Source organism: Thunnus thynnus, chromosome 12 (genome assembly GCF_963924715.1).
Source record: "Thunnus thynnus chromosome 12, fThuThy2.1, whole genome shotgun sequence".
NCBI classification, from domain to species: Eukaryota; Metazoa; Chordata; class Actinopteri; order Scombriformes; family Scombridae; genus Thunnus; species Thunnus thynnus.
In genome coordinates, this window is record NC_089528.1 from 24,985,517 (window position 1) to 25,008,233 (window position 22,717).

Consider the following 22,717-nt stretch of genomic DNA (forward strand, 5'->3'; position numbering starts at 1 on the left):
ATGTATAAGAGAGAAAATAGACATTTATATTCAGTGCATTTGGTACCACTTTCTCATAATTAACCCTTTAAAGGGTTTATAAATTGTAACTAATGCTTATAAATGTACTTATTAATGCCTTATACATCAGTTATGAGCCATTAATGAGATCGGGTTGCCAGATTGTGAAATATCCCTGCAGCTGGTGTTTATCTTCCTCCAGCAGGACACTTGATTTATCTTTTTAGACAGTCCTCTTGTGACTCAGGTAGACTCATGCATACAGAAATCTAATATATGTTCATTTATTAAAATGTCATCTATGTAATGTATGTAAATATGGTGGAATCACATATATGACATATATTATATATATGAATTACCAACAAATAGAAAGAATAAACATTAGCCAAAAGGATTCTCAAAACCTTTCATCACCAGAATTTTATCTTTGGTAGTGTGGAGTCAGTTAATTGGATGAATAAAATATGAAACATTCAAATAAATTAAAGAAGAGTCAAAAATTTAGCTCTTGACCTTATGACCTAAGTCCTGGATGTGTCCCTGGATACAGGTACAGCCACAATATACTACCATATACTATAACAGAGAGTATCACAATACTGCCACAATATTTAAAATGTGATATATTTTATTATTATTTTATTACATGCAGTATTACACAAAATATAGTACACTTATGCCCAAGTAATATCCAGGTATTTACAAAATACAAAGAATGAGACACATGCAGACTGTATTTTAAGGTATGTCATGTGGTATTTTGTGATTTTTTGTAGTAAATTTTTGTAGTTTGTGTAATATATGTTTTTTGTGTGTTTTTTTTTAACATTTTTTTTTAACTGTAATGTTTACAACACATTTGTAAAGTGTACTGAGACACTTCAGCAGTGTGTGATATCACACTTTACTTACATATGTGTGATTCTTTGCAGTTCTCAGTCATCATTTTGCTACTCTATGGTATTCCATATTGGGCTATTTCATTTCTTACTGGTAGTACTTTGTGAAACTCTTCATACTTAAGGTAAGGTCACTGGTGCTCTCTGTAGTACTAATTTGGCATTTTGTAGTACTTGTGGCACTTAAAGGTCTATTTTGTGGTAATTTGCAGAACACTCTAGTGATTGCAGTGATGTGTAATACTGTGTAATCGTCATTTATGGTAATTTGTGATTTATTTGTGGTTGATTTGTGAGTTTTTGGATATATGTGGTAATTTGCAGTCATTTCCAGCACTTAATAGCAGTTTGAGTTATTCTGTGTAGTAGCTTGTAGCAATCCAGGATGCATACTGTGACGATTGTTTGTGCAAGTACTTTCTGAGTCCTTGTTGTACTTTGTGGTTCGCTGTGCTGTACTGTGTAGTTGTTTGCAGGTTCTTCTGCAGTATTTAATGAGGCTCTGGTTGTAGGAATTCATACTGTTACGTAGCATAGGTCTACACTGACACGGTGACAGGAAATGAACCTAATGTTATCTAACAGCAGCTGAATTGGGCCTTAACGTGCAAACACTATCTGTTTCTCGCTGTCAGAGTGAATAACACACATGGAGCTCGGCCTACACAGAGACAAACACATCACATAAGGGAAATAGATGCACTGTACAGATACACAGAACTGATTTCCCTACCCAATCAGCAGAGCCGAAAAAACTGTGGGCCACATACAAAGAGAAAGCACAAAAGAAGGAGAGACACTCAGGAAGTTAGCAGGGGAAGTTTAGTGGTTTCTTGCGTCATCATTTTATGCTGCTACTTGTGCCGATGCAGACTGAAGGTAGGTACACTCATAATCGCTTTTTAAATTGTTTATTTCCTTGTGTTTCTACATTTGAAATCATTCCTAAAAGTGGACATATAGGGAGGGATGTTGGATGAACGAGAGCAGCGACAGGTGTCAGGAAGATGGAGGGGATGATGAGTGAGTTAGATTGTCTGTTTGAGTCTATATGATCAGGCTTGTACAAAGCTTGACTTCCGCTCCAGTGAAAAAGGAGTCAGCGATGGCCATGACATGCGGGCAGGGAGGACAGACGGGGCCTGTAAGGAGCCCAGACTTCAGGCTGAAGCTGAGATTGCAGGTTTAGGTGGGTCCACGAGTCCAGAGGGATATTATGGTGTGATTGGAGTGAAATGGTCACAGGCTTATTTCACTGAATAGGAGAAGTACAGAGGCAAGGGTGTGGCCTTTCATTCGAAAATAAATTGAGTGCATCAGGGGGAAGTGGAGAGCCACATATGCACACTGAGGATTCAGTGCAATTTATTGTTTGCTTTTAGGGGATGTTATTATCTGCAATTTGAAGCTGGTGTTTGCACAAAGAAACTTTTATCAGTTCTCCTTTTTGCAGGGTGGAAGACAAACCAAAGTATGTCCTAATACTCCAGCTTTAACACATGAACTCCAAAGCAACGCAGCTTACAGAGGAAACAACCTGCACCCGACAACATGCGCTGAAGAAAAGGAAATAACAGCAGCACGGTCAAAATCTCTGAGATGTGCGGCACCTCTACAAAGTCAGTGTCACATTAACCGACTCGGGCGACACATCCAGCAGCCAGCAGCGGACAGTTCAGACAGTCAGTGAGTCTGACGGTCAACAAACAAAGCAGCTCAGGCCGGTCTGAATGTGAGGTGAAACAGCAAGACAGGAAACGATGCGGAGAAATCGGAGAAAAGGTGGGAACAAAGAGAAGGTGTTTGGATGTGATCTGCTGGAGCACCTGACAGCCACCTCTCAAGAGAGTAAGTGAACGGCCCTCACTCCAAAACATGTCTTACTCTATTGTGTTCTACTTTAATCAACAGACTGAACACCATGCTGTACAGATACATAGCCATACATGTACTTCTAACCTCACCAGAAACACATCTGAGCAACCATGAAATATACATATAGATTGAAGTGATAGTAAAAAAGTGTTACTTAATGTTTTATGACTACATCCTCTGAAAGGCCACCATGCGGCATGTAAAAGATAATATATTCTCACTTGTTAAACAGTATCATGTAGAGAGAGATTTGCCTGTGTTGCTTGTTATTACCATGTTACTAGTTGCAATGTATTTTAGTTTCTCTTACAGTACTTATTTTTTAAAAGTCCAGGGTTAAGGTCATCTCATTTTTACATTTTCCATTAGATAGAAAAAATCTTTCACAACAATAATTTATATAATAAGATAATTCATTATTTTCAGTTCTATAAACCTGTATATACACTCAGCAAACACTTTATCAGGAACCTGTGATATAATAAAGTAATAAACATGAAGTAGAATTATCACCTTTTTGACAATGTCAACAAAAACTGAAATTGTATAAGCTTTGTAAAAGTAGAATTGATGGCAGAGCTGTTGTATTAGATTACATTAGATTACACAGGTGTTCCTAATAAAGTGCTCACTGAGTGTATGTGTACAAACACTTATTTGTGTATTTTGTGTCACACAATTTCGATACAGTTCTTAAGCTCCATGCTATGCGTATGTTAATTTGATACATATTTGTTCTACAAAGTTTGTAGATGACACATTTGGAAATCATCAGGAGGCACATACATAAATTATTTGTAGTTGCTTTAAAACAATAGTTTGTACAAAAAGACAAAAACCAAACAACACTGCTACCTTGTTCAACCACAAAATGGTCTTCCTCAGTTGTCCATGTTGAAGAGAAAAGAATTGGGAATGAGATAGCATTATGCAGGATATGACAAATTTGTCATACACAAATCATGTAACAGACTACCATGTACTGTATGAAACATACAGACAAAATACCTAAATATTGAATGTGTATATTCATATACAAACTTTATACACTTAACTGCATGTTTCTCAGGTTATTATCCATTCATTAATTCGAGTCATTTCCTGTTTCCCACAGTTCCTCAGGTCTTGCGATGCTGCAGTGAGTTTGTTGAGCATCATGGAATCGTGGACGGGATCTACAGATTATCTGGAGTATCGTCCAACATACAGAAACTGAGGTAAGTTGTTACGTACATATGTGTTAAATCATACCCATCAGGTTTGTGTGTGAGTTGGGTTAACGTGCTCTAAAGCCACTTTCTCTTTTCCTAAAAACAGGAATGAGTTTGAGAACGACGCGAATCCAGATCTGAACAAAGATGTCTACCTGCAGGACATCCACTGTGTCAGCTCTTTGTGTAAAGCGTATTTCAGAGAGCTGCCAAACCCTCTGCTCACATACCAGCTCTACGACAAGTTTGCTGTGAGTACCTCTGACACGTTTCACACAATTTACCCCCCCCTGTGTGTCCGTGGAGTGTAACTGACCGTGGTATGAAAAACCTCCAGTGCAAAGAAAGCATGAAATATATAAATTAGAAAAAGTCCAGATCCCCCAGTGAAAATGTACAGGTTTTAAGTGTTTAAAACAGCTCTCTTTTGCAATGAATGGTTAGTAGAGACTGTAAGGTACAATCCCATAATGCCAACAATTAAACTGAAATCCACTCATTAAAAAAATAAAATGGAAAACAGTTATAAATTGTGTGAACATGTTGCTTCAAACACACGTCTGTGTTCCTGCAGGAGGCTGTGGCCATCCAGCTGGAGGAGGAGAGGCTGGTGAAAATCAAAGATGTGCTGAAAGAACTACCAAGTCAACATTACAGGTACAGTCCTCTGCTGCACACTGGATGCTTCATATTCATGTAGTTTTCCCAGTTGACTTCTATGAAGCCATTAAATATCACCCAATGGATAACCCTTACACAGTTCTGTTCCATTATTTTAATTCATTCACTTTTGAGGAAACAAAGAGGTATCTATATTCAAAATGCCCACTTCATTCCTCAGAGAGATTAACAAAAATAAACTACACATCAGGAGTTTTGTGCCATCCAGCACTTCTTAGCAGACACTCTAAGAAAGAGGTTTAGAGATGCCAGGCCAGCTGGGACAATCAGGTTACTGTAGATACAGTACAGGAAGTTTCATGCAGCATCAAGAGACTTATAACCAGAGCTGTTCCAGAGCTTCATCAAAGCTGTACCGCTGTTATATTAAGATAAATATTCAAATCCAAAGTTACTTTTTTTCAGTTTGCACCATTTAATCTAATTAAAAACTTGAATGCCATGTGCATCATTTCATTGTATGTCTTGTAATTCAGCATTATGTTAGTAGTTGAAATCAAGAATATTAAAATTGGACTATCTGGAGAAATCATTACATTTGGAGGAACAATGTATGATATGAAAGTAATGATTCAGCCAACACATATAGCTCGAAAGCTTTTACTTTTGTGTTTCTAACACTCAGTGGTTCAGGCACCAGTTGAAATCTCTGAAACTCTCGTTTCTTGTTTCCTTCAGGACTTTGGAGTTTTTGATGTGCCATCTTGTCAAAATGGCCTCGTTCTCCACCGAGACCAACATGCACGCCAGGAACCTGGCCATCGTCTGGGCTCCTAATCTGCTCAGGTTTGTTTATAGATAGTCATAGATCATATGTGTTGTATGTGTGCTGTTGTCCATCTCTGCTGAAATGCTCTTGAGCAAGATGCTGAACCACATCCTGCTCTGAATCTGCTGGAACATACAAGTTGTTTGTGTGTTTGAGAGGCGCATGTGAATCCTTAATTAAAATGTAATCATTGGGGCTATTTTGTTTGGTGGATATTATAAAATTAGTTGATGCTTTCGTTCTTTTCCTCTTTTATTCTTTCAGCCCAACCCTTCCTTTATTCCATTTTACGATATCAATCAATTAATCAATCAATTTCTATGTTAAGGTCAAAGGACATTGAGGCTACAGGGTTTAACGGCACAGCTGCCTTCATGGAGGTCAGGGTCCAGTCCATCGTGGTGGAGTTCATCCTCACACACGTCTCTCAGCTGTTTCCTGAACAAGGTACGGACACACACACACACACACACACACACACACACAAACACACAAAAACACACACAAACTCACGTCTGCTTTATTCAGGTGTATCATCTGAAAGAAGAAACTCCCTCCCTTCTCCTTCAGCGATGCCCATTCAGGCGGAAGGGCTTTTCAAGTCCATTCCCACTCATCCTCACGCCAACTATGGAAACCTCAGCCCAGGAGATGGTCCTCTTCCTATACGACCATACCACGCTATAATAGAAGGCACTGACAAGTGAGTAGACCTTTTATTTATCTGCCTGAACCTTCTAATCTAGTTGAGAGGAACTTTTCCATCCAGAGGTCAAAGTTCAGTCATTACCAGCTGGTACCATTTCCAAAACTCTGAGTGCTTAATGAAAGTAATGTTACAATTTTATGTTTTGAATATTTGCCATGCAGACATTTAGACAACTTCTTAATATGTCATGTTAGGTCTAATTTGTGTGTATAATACTTTTGGTAAAATATTGCTTACATCGAGTCATTGTATCCTAGAAAACAAGTTCCTGAGGAAAGGAAAAAATCCAGTTTCTCTGTTTCATTTTTCCTTATCCAATGTGAATGTCTTTGTCTTGTTTGCCTCAGGAGGAAAGGATCCCTCAAGGGAAGGAAGTGGATGTCCATCTTCAACATCGGAGGACGATTCCCCGACCCAAGGCGAAGGCACAAACACTCAGCTAAAGGTACACTTATAACCATAAAACCTCCCATTCCAGTTTATATATGTAACTGATTTCCCAATTTTCTGGCAGCAGAGAACTCTTCCATACTGTTAAAAACGGATGGTCATAATTGACAGTTTCTTAATGTCAAAGTTAGGCCTATGAATGTTATATTTTGCTAAAATCAATAAGTTTATAACAAAATTGTGGCAAATGGCTTTTTCTAAAAAAAAAAAAGAAAAAAGTTTAGGTTCCTACATACTCAATTTGCAGAGTTTAAAATCATTTGCTTTTCTTTGTAGAGAAAGAAAGACCTACGTTGAGACCAGCAAGAAGCATGGATTCCCTCAGCTCCCCATGCTTTCCAGAAGGTACTGCTCCTCTCACAACTTTCACCACTGATTTTGTGACTCAGAATGATAAATAAATACCACAAATGTTTCTACAGTTGAAGAAACTACTATTTAAATGTACATACTAAAGAGTTTTGGCTGACCTGTGACCTGTTTTAGGGTTTTGAGATATTTGCCTAAAACTTCTGTGGCCACCTTAATACAATGGAGATTAATTAAATGTTGCTTGTGTTGCTCAAATCATTGAAAAATCCCCGAATCCTCTGCAGAACATGCTGTCAACTAATTTCATAGGGATAATTATTTTTTTTCGGTAAAAAGAAGTTCCAGGAAAGACTGTTGACAGCGAAGCTTGTTGACTTTCCAGAAATGTCATTTTTAAATGCTTAAATTGAAATGGAAACTTTTGTCCTTAAGATACCTTTCCATTCTAACTTTTTGATAGAATAGGTTTGGTATGTTTGATAACACTGTAAGATTTATGATATATAAATACTTTTGCTCTTAATTCACTTATCATTTTCTATTCTCAGAGAGTTTTGGGGTTATATGAATGTTGCTATAATGTATAATAAGATTCATTGAAAATGTTATATTGTGCCATTTTGTGTTTTTCTAATCTTTCCAATGCTTTACCTGACTGGTGACGTGTATGCTTTAGGTTAGTTCAAGATGCTCATCAGTCAAACTAATCTCTGTAGTCCTCTGATTGGACTATTGAAGCAGCTCCTTTGTATATATATATATATATGGAAGTGTTGTGACGCTGCCCATATACCTGATGACGGTCGGACAGAGCAAAACGTTATGATTCAATAAATATTCCAGCAGGAAGTGAGACGGTGTGCGGGGAGCTTTTCTCACTTTCAAAATGCTTAGAGTACCACAAACAAAAGTTTCAGAGACAGATATCTTGAAAACTAAACTTAAGTCCATGACAACATAACACTGAGGATGAGAGGAAAGTATTTTTATGATTTGGTTGTTCTTAATCAACAAAATCTTAAAATTGTTTGCAGATAAATTGTCTGAAACAGTTTTGGTAAAGAAAAAGATTCACAGTTATACTTTTACTTAGATTGAAATGTTGAAAAGTTTTGGTCCCAGGTCTTATCTGTCTCTTATATTCTAGGTGCAAGACATCCTTCCCAACGCCCTCCTTCCACCAACATGTCTCCCCTCGTGGCCCCGTCCACCCAGTCTGGCTCAGAGGCTCCGGCACCTACTGGTGCGATGGGTGGCAGTGAATATGCTGTGACCTACCGCAGGGGAACAGGACTAGTAAGCGGGGGTGCGGGGGTCCAGGGCACCTATACTGCCCTTGACCCTGAAGGTTTAGGGCTCACAAGCAACGATGTTGTCCAGTCCAGATCTCCGGGACTCTCTACTAAAGTAGGCCGAAGAGCAGCTATGCACATCACAGGGCCCACCATCGTTACAGTGCCCCTGCATATCACCTCTAACCTGGCGTTAGGTGTGCTGCAAGGAGGCGGGGGCGACAGGATCATCCACCGTGCCAGGGATAAGGATGGAGGGGACAGGGTGGAATGTAAAGAGGGAGGAGAGAAGGTGGAGAGGCAGGAAAGCGGAGAAACGGAAAGGAAGGTGGAAGAGGTTAGGAAGGTTGGTGAAGAGGACAAAAATCACAGGGGGGGAAAAACAGACGGGGAAGGAGTCATGGACGGAGAAGAGGATACAGTGGCAGATATTGCTAGTGAGGAAAAGGGTGGAGAGAAAGAGGAGGAGGAGGAGAAGGAAGAAGAAAAGGAAGAAGACGTGAGAGAAGAATGGAAACTGAAGCAACGACCCAAAAGTCTGACATCCAACGTGGAGGAAGACAATGATGACCATAGGGAAGAGGACCAAGATGTTGATGAAAACAGTGAATACATGGGTAATGGTCTTTATTTATTTCCATAAATACTCCATAAATACTAGGTCTGCAATTAATTATTATTATCAATTTCATTTGAGTCATCGGTCGATTGAGTCGATTAATCACTTTGGCAACTGCTGGATGTATTGCCATAAAATTTAATGACATTCATGGTCCCCAGAGGTTGAATCCTCTGGTGACTTTCCCTCTAGCGCCACCATGAGTTTACATTTGTAGTTTCGAGTAGGCAACAGTATTGGATCGATATCCATGAATTTTGTTGTAGACATTCATCTCCCCTTCAGGATGAATTCTAATCACTTTGGTGATCCCCTGACTTTTCATTTAGCTCCGTTATCAGGTCGAAAACTATCTTTGTCCAATACTTTGCATACATTCTGAAACCAAAAATCAGACATTTACTTAACACAGTGATTGGCCAGGAGTTTGAACTTCTCACTCAGACTCTCAGTTTTCATTCTTCATAAAACTATTTCTGTTCCTTTTTGTACATAGAACTAAATGCAACACTATAAATGCCCTGTCTGTAAATGAGCAACATTATCCTCGATTATTGCGTCTCACCTCTGCAGCTTTGGAACAGATAAAAAAACTCACAGAGCTACTTAAACATTAATCAATTATCAATATTGTGATTGGAATAATTTCCCAATAATTCTAATTCAGCTAATCCTTTCAGGACTAATAAATACTAGTACAAACACTGGATAAATATTTTGAAAGAAAATACAACCAAATATCAAGGCACAGGCTAATATTATACTTATAGTATTGCATTTCTGTTATAGAGATTACATTAAATTAAATTTTATTTATATAGCACAAAATCACAACAAAGGTCATCTCAGGGCACTTTTCAGATAGAGCAGGTCTAGACCATACTCTTATATCTAATCTCTTGGTGATATGATCATTGACCATTACACATCTAAAAACTAGTCCCTTTTAACAACGCATTCTTTGCTGCTGATTATGTTGCGAGTATTTTGCGCAACATGGATGTTACAAACATTAGCTAATCTCTCATCTAAGCCTGTGTATCATTCACAGAAATGAAAGAATTTCAGTCAGAGGTGACTCATCGTGACAATGACTGTGCGTTAGATGCTTCTGACGTACTCAACTCTACAGAGGTGGAGGAGGATGACCACGAACTGTCTGGCTACGTTCAAGATAGCTTTGAATTTCTGGACCACATGGACTGCAGTGTGCCCTATCAGGTGTGTGTGGTTTTACATGTAGATGGTGTTCTTATCAGGTTGAAACAGTGTTTGAGGAAATGCAAAAATGTCTTAACACATAATGTGATCGTGAAATTGCAACCTTTTTCTAGTTGTTAAATATACTTTTATATATTATATATAATATTATATTTTCTGGCACTTGAGTGATTTAAATTACTGTTGTTTGAAGGAAGAAGCACTAATGAGAACACACTGTATTTGTTAATACCATCTTCCAAGAATTTCAACTTTTTCTAACCCTAACCCTAACCCTAACCCTAAGCCTTAACCTTAACCTTAACCCTAATCCTAACCCTAACCCTAACCCTAACCCTAACCCACCTAACCCTAACCCTAACCCTAACCCTAACCCTTAACCCTAACCCACCTAACCCTAACCCTAACCCTAACCCACCTAACCCTAACCCTAACCCTAACCCCTAACCCTAACCCTAACCCTAACCTTAACCCTAATCCTCCTGTCCACTTCTGTTTCTTTTTACCTCTCAGGTGAATGAGTTCTCCGTCGAACCTCCTGGTCACTGGGATGATGACTATGAAGTCATGGAACAAGCTCAGGCTTACCATCATCCCGCAGAGCTACAGAAACACCTTCAGCCAGACCCCGAAACACACACTCAGAGTCAAACTCAATTAAATTCACACAGGCCGCTCAGCCTCGACATAGACAGCCGACACGCTAAATCCCTCAGTTTGCCTTATATGACTTCACCTATCCATGGACCGGAGGAGTCCGAAGAGTCTGAAGAGGAGTACTCTGATGATCATGAGTACAATAGCGAGGAAGATGAGCACATGTTTATGAAAAGCCTTCCTGCCGATTTCATTTTAAACGATTATGAAACACACAGTTGCACTCTTGATGAAGTTCCTGTAGATCAGTCAAAAAAAGAATCTGAGTCGTTGCACCCTGAATATTCTGCCTGTGAAGAAACAACTGCTGGAGATCAGGAGCAGGGAGAAATTAAAGATGAAGAAGAAGGTGAGGGAGATAAAGATGGACAGGAGAGAGAGGAGGTAACGAAGAAGGAAGAGGAAGATACAGTTCACCAGGGACGAGACCAACCAGAGAGAAATATGCAAAGGTGAAACTCATTCTTATCTCAAATCTCTTTTCATACAGAACACATTTCATAACATATATAACAAATCTGTTTTCATTTCTTAAAATTAGTAATCACTTATCGTGCAAGTGCATTTCTGTCAGTCCTGGTCTTTACTGATGGAAGTATTTATCATTGAATGCGTTTTTCTTTAAAGCTGCACTAATCAATATTTTTATATTGACAATGAAGCAAATGACGATGCATAATGTGAAAGGTGTCGGTCATAGTGTCTAACACGTAAAAAATGATCACCTCACCAGGCGGCAACTATGACAGCTTGAGATTGAAGCCAAATAAATAATAAAATATACCTTAAAGTGTAACGCCACTGATGGCTGCTAGATTCTGGCTCCAAGTGACTCCCATTCAAAAAGCTTCAACTTGCTAAATTCTGCTGGTGTGCTTGTGGTCATTATGTGGAAATTATCACACCATTAATAAGATTTGAAGACTTGTAGTAGTTCTGATGTCTGCTGTGTGGGTGTTGACTGATAGCTATGATTGACGGTTGGCTCACCTGCTGTTCTTCCCAGCTACGGGACTCTGAGTCGGACTATTTTTGCAGACACACAAAGTTAACAACTAGCTGGTAAAGAAAGTGGAACATCTAGCAGCTAAAGAGCCAGATATTTCACACAGATGTTGGCAAAGACCAAAATATAGCCAGGAGAACTAGAAGAACAGTGAATATTGGACATACGTTGATTAGGTGGACACAACACAACTCTAAATGAATGCTCATGTTTCACCACATCTGTTGGATATGTAAACGGGAAACTGAACCTTATTAAGGTTCATTTGGTGAACCTGACAACATTGACATGATAATATGTCAATGTTGTGTTTTGTAGCTTGTTAAGAGGAAGATGTGTTAAGAGATAACACATCTTCCTCTTACAAAATAAAAATTCAATTCATTAGCGATAAACCACAACCATGGTCATTAGAAATACATTCATGTGTTTAGCTACTGCAGCCTTACTTGGTCTGGTATGACCAGCAACTTATGGTGTTGGTTACTGCCAACAAACATTAGTTTATATATAATAATATCACCTCATAATTGACAGTAATTAGTCGCTTTGCTGACATTATGACTCCTCTCTACTTGTGCTACAGTTACACTATGTTGTATGTCAGCATTTACCCTTATGGACACAGTGGTCATTACTCAGCAAAAGTTACATAGTTACTTAGAAACTTGACAATGTCCATCTTTAGTGCCTGTCAGCGGTAATATCAAAAGAGACACTGTGGCAGACAGCAATGCAAACTGTTACGTGAGGACACTGACATTAAATGGACTGAAAGCAACAAGGTTTCGAGAAAACCTTGCACCATCAGGATACTTTGAAACATGCCACATTACGTAAAACTTACAGTAGCTTTACTAAAAGTAAGCAGTGCGTAATATTTTTTTTTAAAGTAGATCTACAGTATATTCACATCACATAAATGAAAGAAACACCTCATGCAACTATAAATCAAAACACATTATTTATCCAATCTTGTCCAAGTAAATACACTGAAACTACACAGATACTGATACAGTTCATGTCTAAACTGTTTCTACCTGTCATCCATCTGCAGCAGAGCGACAGAGGTAGATCTCAGTGCCACGGAGGATGCTTGGTGTGATGAAGTAAAACTTCCCCCTTCAGAGGCATCAACACACTGCTGCGTGGAGTTTCCACTGCCAAAGATTGAAGACACTGATGAATCGAGCACTATGGCTGACACGAAGGCTGACGAAGAGAATGAAGTGGTTGATAATCTTCACAGTGATTATCCACCTTGTGACACAGATTCTTGTGATACACAGAAAGAAACTGCTGACGTTTCAGCAGCGTCCAGAGACTTTTCTGAAAGGGCAACAGAACAGTTCAATTCATGTGTTATAGGGGGAAAGAAAGAGGGAGAGGGCGATGACGGAGAGGAAAGGAAGATAGATAAGGAGATAGAGGACATATGTCAAGAAAGAGAAAGAGAGGAAAGCAGATCTGAGACAGCTGTGGATACAGAAATGGCTCTGGAAATAAAACAAAGTGATGAGGGCATATACGAAGAGACCACAGAGGGAGACAGTGAAGAAATAGCTGACAAAAAACATGAGGAAAAGATGGAGGAAAATGGCAAACAGCAGCACAAGGCACTTTGTAAAACAAGCTGCAAAATTTGGGATGAACTTGAGGAAGTTATATGTGAAGTGATCGAGGATGAAGAAAGTAAGCAGGGTGAAAGGAAGGGTGTTAGAGACGGTGTTGAGGAGGGAGCTGTTGTAGAGGATGTAGACCAGATAGCAATGATTTTGGGGGAGAAAATGGCGAAGGTTGAGGAAAAAGTGATAAACAAAACTGAAGATAAAATAGAGGTTGTGGAGGAACCGAGGGAGACAGCTAAAGAAAAGCACAAGGATGCAGAGACGCAGCAAGAGTTTGAGGAAAAAGAGACTTACTTACCAAAGAGAAGTGAATTAGAAAAAGAAATCCAAGAGAAGCATGTAGGCAAAGAAGAAGCACAAGATCATGACAGGGAAGAAGTGGAACATAAAGAGAACAATGACAAAGACAAAGCTCATGAGCAACTTACATTCCCACCAAGCATAGATAAAAAGGATAAACGACAAAAAGAGGTCAAGTCAAATATTAGAGAATCAAAAGAGGGCTGGAAGTGTGAGGAGAGCCAGGGAGGAGTTGGAAGGAAGCTGGTCATCTCCAAACAGTCTCCAATTAAAATTTACCAAGTAAAAGCGGTGCCGGTGGTGCCACCGAAGCCGCAGCACTGCAAAATGACCGCCCTGACCATCCGGCAGCAGCAGCAAGAACGAGAGAGGAGAGACGCCGCTTGCATGCTGAAAGTCCCAACAGAAGGAGAACAGGGGAAAGATGGAGACTTGGAGCATGAGGGCAAGGGGAAAAAGGAGCTGCTCAGGGTAGGGGAGAAAGATAGGGAGAGGAGGAGGGACGGGGATGAAGGTGCCACGAGGGACACGGCTAGAAACAGTCCCCTCAGCTTGTGTTTCGATGAGGCGGTTGCCATGGTAACCATGAGGCGAGAAAAGGAGAAAGAGTGTGAGAAGGAGAAAGAGAGGCAGAGGGATTGGGGAAGTGAAGTGCAGTGAGGTGTTTTTGTCGATACACTGATTTAAACTGATTTACTGTACAAACTATTTTTCTACATGTAGCATAAAGGGATGCATTTTTTAGTAAACTGGTTGAGGATTTTCTTTCATTATCAAATGCATGTATAACAACAGTATTGCAAATCTAATGTTGCTCAAGATGTTTAGATGTTTCTCTGCCATGCACATACCATGTGCAATCAAGAAACTGTTAAATGGCTGGAATTTAGCTGCCGGCGCGGCAGCTATATAAAACCTCAGAAGCTGTGGGGTTGGGATTAGAGGTGAAGTGCTGCTCCAACATGTTGTGGATGAAATATTAAGACAAAAAATCAGGACAAATTTCTGTTGCTTAAGAAAAAAAAAAATTAAACCCAGACGTGTCATAACCTCCCGCTATTCTGGATCTGTAGGCTGTACAGATTAAGATACATTAATCAAGTCTTGTTCGAGTAAATACACTGAAACTTGTACAAACCCCAGAATCTTAACAGTAGTTTGAAAAACATCGTTCAGTGTTTATGTATTGTGTAACTCAATTTTGATTAAAAGTAAAAAGATGAGCCTCAAATCCAGCTCACTCCCCTGTATGCTGGCTGTCTAATAATCTAATAAATTGTAATTCTATACAGTATATGTATATATACAGTATATGTATAAACAAAAGCTTGGAAGTTCTTTAACTAAATGGTAGATTTGAAGAAGCAGGTTTGATGAATGGAATGTATAATTTAGGGTAAATATAATGCCTGCCGAAGTCACTGTTTTACAGAATTATGTGAATAAAATTATATTTCCAGTGACAATGACTTTATTTATTTATTTTTGACTATACTTCTTTACATTTTTAACATTTTATTGGAACAAGTACCACATATAGAACAAGGGTTACAAAGCCAAGACATCCATTGTATCAATAAGCTATATATAAAACAGTTTGTATTACACATATTACACTAATTACATATTAAAGGTGCAGTGTGTAGAATTTAGTGGCATCTAGTGGAACGGACTTAGCAGAAATGGAATATAGTATTCATAAGTATGTTTTCATTGGTGTATAATCACTAGATAATAAGAATTGTTGTGTTCTTGTTAACTTAGAATAAGCCTGTCATACCTACATATGGAGCTGGTCCTCTTCCATGGAGCCCGCCATGTTGCACTGCCATGTTTCTACAGTAGAGTTTCACAGCCACTGACAACAAGAGTGAGTCTGGGATATATGAGCTTTCAAGTGAGTCAATACATATGGCTCCCACTGCGTTGTTAAGTGTCAGTGCTTTGGCCATGTAGCAGCAGCGTGTAGGAGAAATAGAATATGTAGACAACGTGGAGGAAACCACAACTTTGCACAATGTCAGTCTGAGGAAATCAAGTGCTGTAACTGTAGTGGAAACCATGTCTTCCTCCAGAGGATGTGAGCATCACGTAATGGCTGTGGAAATAGCAAAATGAGAGCTGAGGGGAAAATATCATATGTAGATTCCTTGAGGAAAGTGAGGGGATTAGGGGAACCTAGCAGGTCAGGGGTAACTAGAGCATTCTCCTCACTGCCTATGGTTAAGGAGGCAGCAAACAGATAATAGACACACAGTCATTCCTTGCATTTATGGCAGACATTTTATGGGCAGCTAGAAGCCAAACCAAAAGGTCAGACATCATTAGAGTGGTGGTAGATGTTGCAGAGAGATTCCTTGAGGGTGTATACCAAGGCCCAAAGGAACTGCACAAATACATGAGGCAGAAGCAGGAAGTGTATGAGAGAGGGAGAAGAGAAAAGAAGTGTACTGACAAGAGTGAGGATTGCATTGAAGAAGGAAACATGGAAATATATGAAGATGACTGTTAAGCTGCTGAGGTTATACATTTTATGATAAAATGCAAGGAGTTTGGTTGCAAATAGGCAGAAATTTAAGAGATTTGTAGATGTATTTAAAGATCAAACAGATGTGTTGTGTGTTCTGGAAACTTGGCAAAAGCCATGTTTAGACTTTGTGTTCCCAGGATATGAAAGTGTCAGACATGATTGAAATGGAAAAGCTGGAGGAGGCTGTGCAACATTTATAAGATGGGATGTACAGTACCAGAGGGTGAAACTTAAGTCTACACTAGAATGCGTGGTAGTAAGGGTATGGGGAAAAGCATGGACGGGTAAACATAATACATTTTTCCGATCCCTGTTTGCGAATTAAAATGAGGGGGTTAAGGCGCAAATAGGGACCCCGGTCATTTGAGTGGGTGACTTCAATGTAAACAACCGTAAAGTTGTGTGCAGTAAAATAAAAGATAATAATAGGAACACTTTAGAGGAATTTATGGACAGGTGTGGGTTAATACGTTTGAATGACCCTCTGAGTTCAGGGCCATCCTTACACGCAAGTAGATTACATGTCACCATGCACACATACACATATACAGTACCATGTCTTTGTGCAATGTGTAGACATATAATCAAATACATTTATTTATTTTTCAAAGATATGACTGTGACATACAGGTTATCCATCTTCTGTGTGAGCAAGGTCTGGGGAACAGTCCAGTACGGATTATTGGCCACCTAAAGGAGAACCACATTGAAAGTGGCTCCAGCGGATGCTGCCTTCATGGCCATTTCTAACCTGCTGCCACAACATTTCCAGGAGCCCACAAAACCTGTGGTACTGCCCAGCTACAAGTGGCTCCCTGTAGTTTACAGTCAAGACATCCTCAACAGGCTGGAGGTTATCAAGGCTAACATAACACAACATACGGATCCATTTTAAAAATGGATTCCACTACAAAGGTTAGAAAAACTATTTGTCACAATGTCAAAAATAACTAATAAGTTACAGAGTGCTTCACATAAAGAAACAAGGAATTACAAAAATGCTTTTGTATGAAGGTGAGTTTTAAGAATGGTCCGGATATAAGATGCAAAACTGAATCAGCCGTCCTGATCTCCTCATGTACCAGGCGGCCAGTGTTGATCCTCCTGTTGGCCTTTATGTGGACAGTGGCTACTGCAAGGAGGTGGGAGAGACTAAGCTCAAGGCCAGATTCAGTTTGTGACCAAATCTCAATGTCCGCTTAGACATCTGGCATTTCATGTGTCGTTTGGCAGTGGGATGCACCACTTATGCACATCAGCTGTACCCCATTTTCATGGCACGTGTATTAGCCTGCATTTTTGAATGGGATGCAGCTGATGTTGCCAAATTGAGAAGGGCCAAGAGGGCACAACTAACCCAGCAGGGCTGACCTGCTCTGACTGAGAGGGAACTGGACTGACACATCAAAGGATGAGCTTGCACTGGACTGCAGGAGAAGGACCCGCAGAGAGGAGACATGAGCTGCAAGGGGAACGATGGCCTCGGTGTTCCTCTCCTTCACACTGTCAGGATGCAGCATATCTGACGTGACCAAAGGCGGTATGTGGAGTGTATTCAGGACCCTCCTGGTGTGGCATTGGAAGCACCAAGGGAGGAGTGCTATTTAAACATTCTGTTGTGCCAGAGGGTTCCACATCTCTGGAACTGTTTCACTGCCACTTGAATTGATTCATGCCAGGTTTGTGCTAAATGTTCATGTTGTTCATGTCCACATATTTCTCTGTGATAAATTACTGTTTATTTATAATTGTGTATGAGGGTTAAGGTCAGAGGTCAGGTCTCTACTGTGAAAGTAGTCGTCGCTGCTACAAGATTACACCTTTGAACAGAGACATACCCTGACCTGCAACCTAATCCCGACCTGCGGGAGGCAGCAATGTCCCTCAAAGCACCTAACCTACCGGAAATGAAGAAGAAGAAGGCCCTACGTCACATCCCATCTCAGATGCAAACCCAAATAAATAAATCTCGGTGCTTCGGCCCCCTGCTGGAGCTCTACCTGTGAAACAGAGAAAGGAACAAGCCTCCTCTGATTTTTAATTTCCCCTCTGCAGGATGTCTTTCCCTTCCTCTTTTGGTATGCAGGTGGCAGCTATCATGGATGTGTTGGCGAAGGCTGCAGTCGCAGAAATAACGAAGCTGGTGGATGACGGGATCGTGTCTCTGCGCCTGGAGATGTGTCGGAGGGACAGCGAGCTTCAGGAGCTCAAAAGAAGTTTAAAATCGATGGAGGTTGAACTCTGTAATGCTCAAGAAGCAGCCACGACCCGAGCTAAAGAGGGCAAACAGGAGCAGACACCAACCGGGATTCAGGTGCCAAGTAAAGGTGAGCACCCACACCAAACTTCATTCAAAAAAAATAATAATAAAAAAATCTGAAATTAAGATTTTAGATGCTTACACAGTTTCTTGCCTGAGAGAACAGGAGTTATGTTGAATCCGGGAAAAAAACCCCCGCTCATTTCAATATTTTAATTTAATTAAAAGTTTAGACTGCATAAAATCTAGATAATATAAATAAAAGATGTTTGCTTAATCTTTATGTCATCAGGAAGTCATTTAATTGAGATTAAGATCTCCAAGAGGGACCTGAGAACAAGAAACATTCATAAGGACATAATCAGCAGAGACAGAAACTACACAATAAACAGAGAATTAATAAAAAACAGTTACAAGAATTATAAAAAAACAGCTTTAAAATCTCTAAGAGGAATGTAAGACTGAAGTTTGAGGGCAGTTTGCAGTTCAGTCCATTTAAAAGCTGCATAGTACCTGAAACTGCCAACATTAGTGTGAACATGAAGGATATTTAAGGTTAAGTAGTTACTGGATCATGTTTCTGTATTTAGGAGATTTAAATGAGAGAAGAGATGAGAGGTAGTTTGGAAGCTTTAACAGTAGAGCTTTATAGATGAATAACATGAGATGGCTTTTTCTTCTTGACCGTGAGGAAGTCCAACCAACCTTGTGATACAAAGAACAATAATGATTATTAAATTTGTCATTTGTGATAAAGCGTAATGCACTATGATACACAACTGCCGTGAAGGGTTGATGGGGCAGCGTGACAATACAGAATATCTCCATAGTCAAGGACAGACATGAAGGTTGACTGCGCAATAGTTTTACTGATGGAGGAAGACAAACATCCTTTGATTCTATACAAGAAGTCTGTGTGACAGGAGAGGTCGAAAAATTAAGCTAACATATTTTTTTATATATTTGATTCAAATGAGCTCCATGCAGTTATGTTTGAAGATTATGAATTTGAGGAAAAGACTGTTATCGGATGTTGATACCAGAATTGTTATCAGGACAGAAAAAATTGAATCGTGTCTCTTGTGGACAAGTCCAAGGTTAAAGACTTCATCCTTAGTGTTGAGTAAATGTCACATCGTGTTCTTCAGATATGGACACCCTCCAATAAACAGGCTAAATAAATAGCAATGTAGCTGTACTGTTTAAATGTTTAAATGTTCTTGCTTTGTTTGCTTACATTTGTTAGTTATTAGCAGTTAAAGGACGGGTTCAGAATTTTTCAAGTGTGTCTTAAAACAACAGTCATGTGTCCATATGAACAGAGAAAGAGGTTTTCCTCGCTGTAATCGTTCTTCATGTTCATACTGACTGTTAAAAGATCCCCTTCAAATGTGCTCTCAATGTAAGTGATGGAGGTCAAAATCCACAGTGTGTCCACACAGTCATTTTGTGCAAAATGCATTTAAAAGTTGATCTGAAGTTTTTATGAGGCTTCAGCAGTCTGAGTTAGTCATATCAAGAGGATATCTGACACATTTACAGTCTTTTTAGCATCAAATTCCCTCTTTGTGTTTCCTCAGACAGTGTTTCCATGTTGAGCTGCGGTGGGAGTATAGTAACAAAAAGAGAGACTTTGGCACTAAAAAGACTTTAACATTGAAAGATATCTACTTGATTTGACTCATTTGGACGACTGAAGCTTCATATTAGCTTCAGATAAACTTTTAAATACATTTTTGCACAGAAGGAGGACTGTGGATTTTGTCCCCCATCACTTACATTGTAAGTGCATTATGGAGGGATCTTCTAATGGTCAGTATGATCAGGAGGACTGATTACAGCAAGAAAAACCTATTTCAATGTTCATTTGGGCTCCTGACTGCTGTTTAAAGCAGACTTGAAAAATTGTGAACCCATCCCTTTAATAGTCAAATTCATGTGTATTTACAATTTTTTTTCTTTTATCTTCAGATGAAGAAGAAGACCAGGAACGGCCTGCAGTGTATCTGGAACCGAACCCTGGTGATTCACTCTGCGAGCCCCAACTTGGAACAGAAGAGATCAATAACATGAGGCCAGTGGTGAAATGTGAGCCAGCAGATGAACTTGCCACCCAGGAAACAACTGACAACATTGCAACAGCAGCCAATAACTCCTGCTTTGATGCTGGAGAGCCAGACGATCAGATTTGGCCTCCTCCTGCTTGTAGCATGTTTGAGGAAAGCTCAGTTGAAGCAGTGCACGCAATGCAGCAGCAAATACCGATTTTCTCCTCTCACCCCGAACAATTTGCTGCTCATAGAAATACAGAAAATTCCTATAATTCTTCATCAACCGCAGTAGAAGAATTTGCAGACGATTCCTTAAGCGTGCCAATAAAAGTAGAGGTTGAGATGCGACCTATGTGCATGGGAAGCACCGCTTCAGAGTCCGTTCATAGCGAGCAGTTCAGACATGTTTCACAGCCCGCAATCAGTCAGTCTATTTCACGACAGGCGGGGCCGTCACTAGCCACGCCTAACGCGCAGAGGACGGTGGGAATGTCGGGATCAAACGCAGAAGATCACATCCTCAGTAGAAACAACTATAGAGCAAAAAGGCTACTGAATGTGTGGAGAGCAAATCAGAAACTGTTCATCTGCTCGGTCTGCAACAAAGGTTTCGCCCGCTTGTCCCAGCTGGAGGAGCACAAGATCACCCATGAACCCTTCAAACCTTTCAGGTGCCTCGAATGCGGGAAATCTTTTACCCAGAAGACCCGGCTGAAGACGCACCAACGCGTGCACACGGGAGAGAGACCGTTTAGTTGTAAAATCTGCGGCAAGATGTTTTCGAGGCAGGACAACTGCCTGAGACATGAGCGTTTCCACAGCGGGGTGAAGCCGTACAGCTGCGGGCAGTGTAGTAAAAGCTTCACAGTGCTGGGTAACCTCAAAATACATCTAGAGACTCACCTGCACGGACGATAGTGCTCAGTTACGGGGACTCTCGCTCTATAGGTGTCCAAGAATTTGCACAAATTATTTATCTTGCCAGGGTATTGTTGTTTAAACTAAAAATAAAGCATTGAATGCAACAATGAAAATGTCTACCTTGCATTTCAGGGGGCAGAGCAGGGATGCTGGCGGTGTTCAAACCATGGATGAGGAAGAATGGGATTTCCATATTTAATAATTCCTCTCACCAGTGTGTTCATATACTGGAAATGCAGACTAGGACTGGGCAATGCATCTGCTCATTCTTTATCATATATCTTTGTTATCATAGTGTGGAATTTTTTTATGCCACCTAAATATTACTTTCTGTCTAAGTAATTATAGTTTTAAAGGACAGACAGACAGACATGTACACACAATCACTCTTTCTAAATAAAAGCCCCAGATAGTAACTGTATCTTAACAGGAACCAAAGGATTGGACCTAGTTTTCCAAAATAAAAGCCCCAGACACTAACTGTATCTGAACAGGAAACTAGGAATGGACCTAGTTTTGCAAAATAAAAGCCCCAGGCAGTAATGTTTATTTATTTATTTTTTAATAAAAGCCCCATAGAGTTACTGTATCTAACAGGAAGTTCAGAATGAGACTTTTATTTCAAAATTAAAGTCATGAAGCTTACCATAGGAGCTTACCTGTGGGCCACAGATGAGGCTGGAGTTTCAGTTTAGTGATTAATTTCAGATTTCTGCTTTTTTGGCAATGCTTTGCAATTTGTTCTTCTTCTGTATGTTTTTCGGTTGACTACTACTTCTTCATACTTGAAGCTACAGAAGCCATTCAAATGTTAAACTTGCTCTTTTAGGACATTTATGCGTCCATTCCACACTTTTTACTTTTCTACTTTTTAAAATATGAAGCTTTTTCAATAATTTAGCAATGCATAGCAATGCATTTCAGCTCATAGATTCCTTAGAAAATGCAGTTTAGTTTCCAACTCTAGCAATTCATTTCACATTTCTGTATTTTCAGTAATACTTTGCAACTCCCAGTTCTTTGGGGCCGATGCCTTTTCTGTTCCAATGTGTTTAGTAATTCAGTTCATCTACATAATATTAAACAAAGCATTTGTTCTTTTAGCCTTTTTAGGCAATTTATTCCAACTTCCATCTTTGAAAGTATTATAGTTCAGCTTCCAGCTTTTCTATCAATGTATTTTAACTCTTAGCTTCTTTAGGTAACACAGTTCAGCTTTCAGTGTTGCCAGTTTTACATTTCAGCTTCCAGGTTTTTCAGCAGTGCAGTGTATTTGAGCTTTCAGCTTTTTGAAAAAATAAAATTCATTTCAGATTTCTGCAT

At 39.7% G+C, this 22,717-nt stretch overlaps 2 protein-coding genes across 6 annotated transcripts; both read left to right on the top strand.

Annotated features, from left to right (window-relative positions):
- The first annotated feature begins 1,646 nt into the window (after nucleotides 1-1,646).
- Nucleotides 1,647-15,092, top strand: si:dkeyp-68b7.12 (rho GTPase-activating protein 30). 5 transcript variants are annotated; one of them, XM_067606540.1, is made up of 14 exons: nucleotides 1,647-1,781; nucleotides 2,356-2,750; nucleotides 3,892-3,994; nucleotides 4,095-4,239; nucleotides 4,563-4,645; nucleotides 5,348-5,455; nucleotides 5,767-5,885; nucleotides 5,967-6,141; nucleotides 6,495-6,592; nucleotides 6,874-6,942; nucleotides 8,057-8,818; nucleotides 9,872-10,041; nucleotides 10,555-11,150; nucleotides 12,762-15,092. In XM_067606540.1, the coding sequence occupies exons 2-14, from the start codon at nucleotides 2,663-2,665 to the stop codon at nucleotides 14,290-14,292; spliced, it is 4,047 nt and encodes a 1,348-aa protein (XP_067462641.1). In that variant the 5' UTR covers nucleotides 1,647-1,781; nucleotides 2,356-2,662; the 3' UTR covers nucleotides 14,293-15,092. The 5 variants fall into 5 exon arrangements, with proteins under 5 accessions (XP_067462641.1, XP_067462644.1, XP_067462645.1 ...); XM_067606543.1 differs by having other exon boundaries at nucleotides 12,765-15,092; XM_067606544.1 differs by having other exon boundaries at nucleotides 6,009-6,141.
- A 3,000-nt stretch (nucleotides 15,093-18,092) lies between these two features.
- On the top strand, nucleotides 18,093-21,507 carry si:dkeyp-68b7.7 (uncharacterized). The gene is made up of 2 exons (XM_067606546.1): nucleotides 18,093-18,489; nucleotides 20,394-21,507. The coding sequence occupies exons 1-2, from the start codon at nucleotides 18,219-18,221 to the stop codon at nucleotides 21,389-21,391; spliced, it is 1,269 nt and encodes a 422-aa protein (XP_067462647.1). The 5' UTR covers nucleotides 18,093-18,218; the 3' UTR covers nucleotides 21,392-21,507.
- Nucleotides 21,508-22,717: the final 1,210 nt, after the last annotated feature.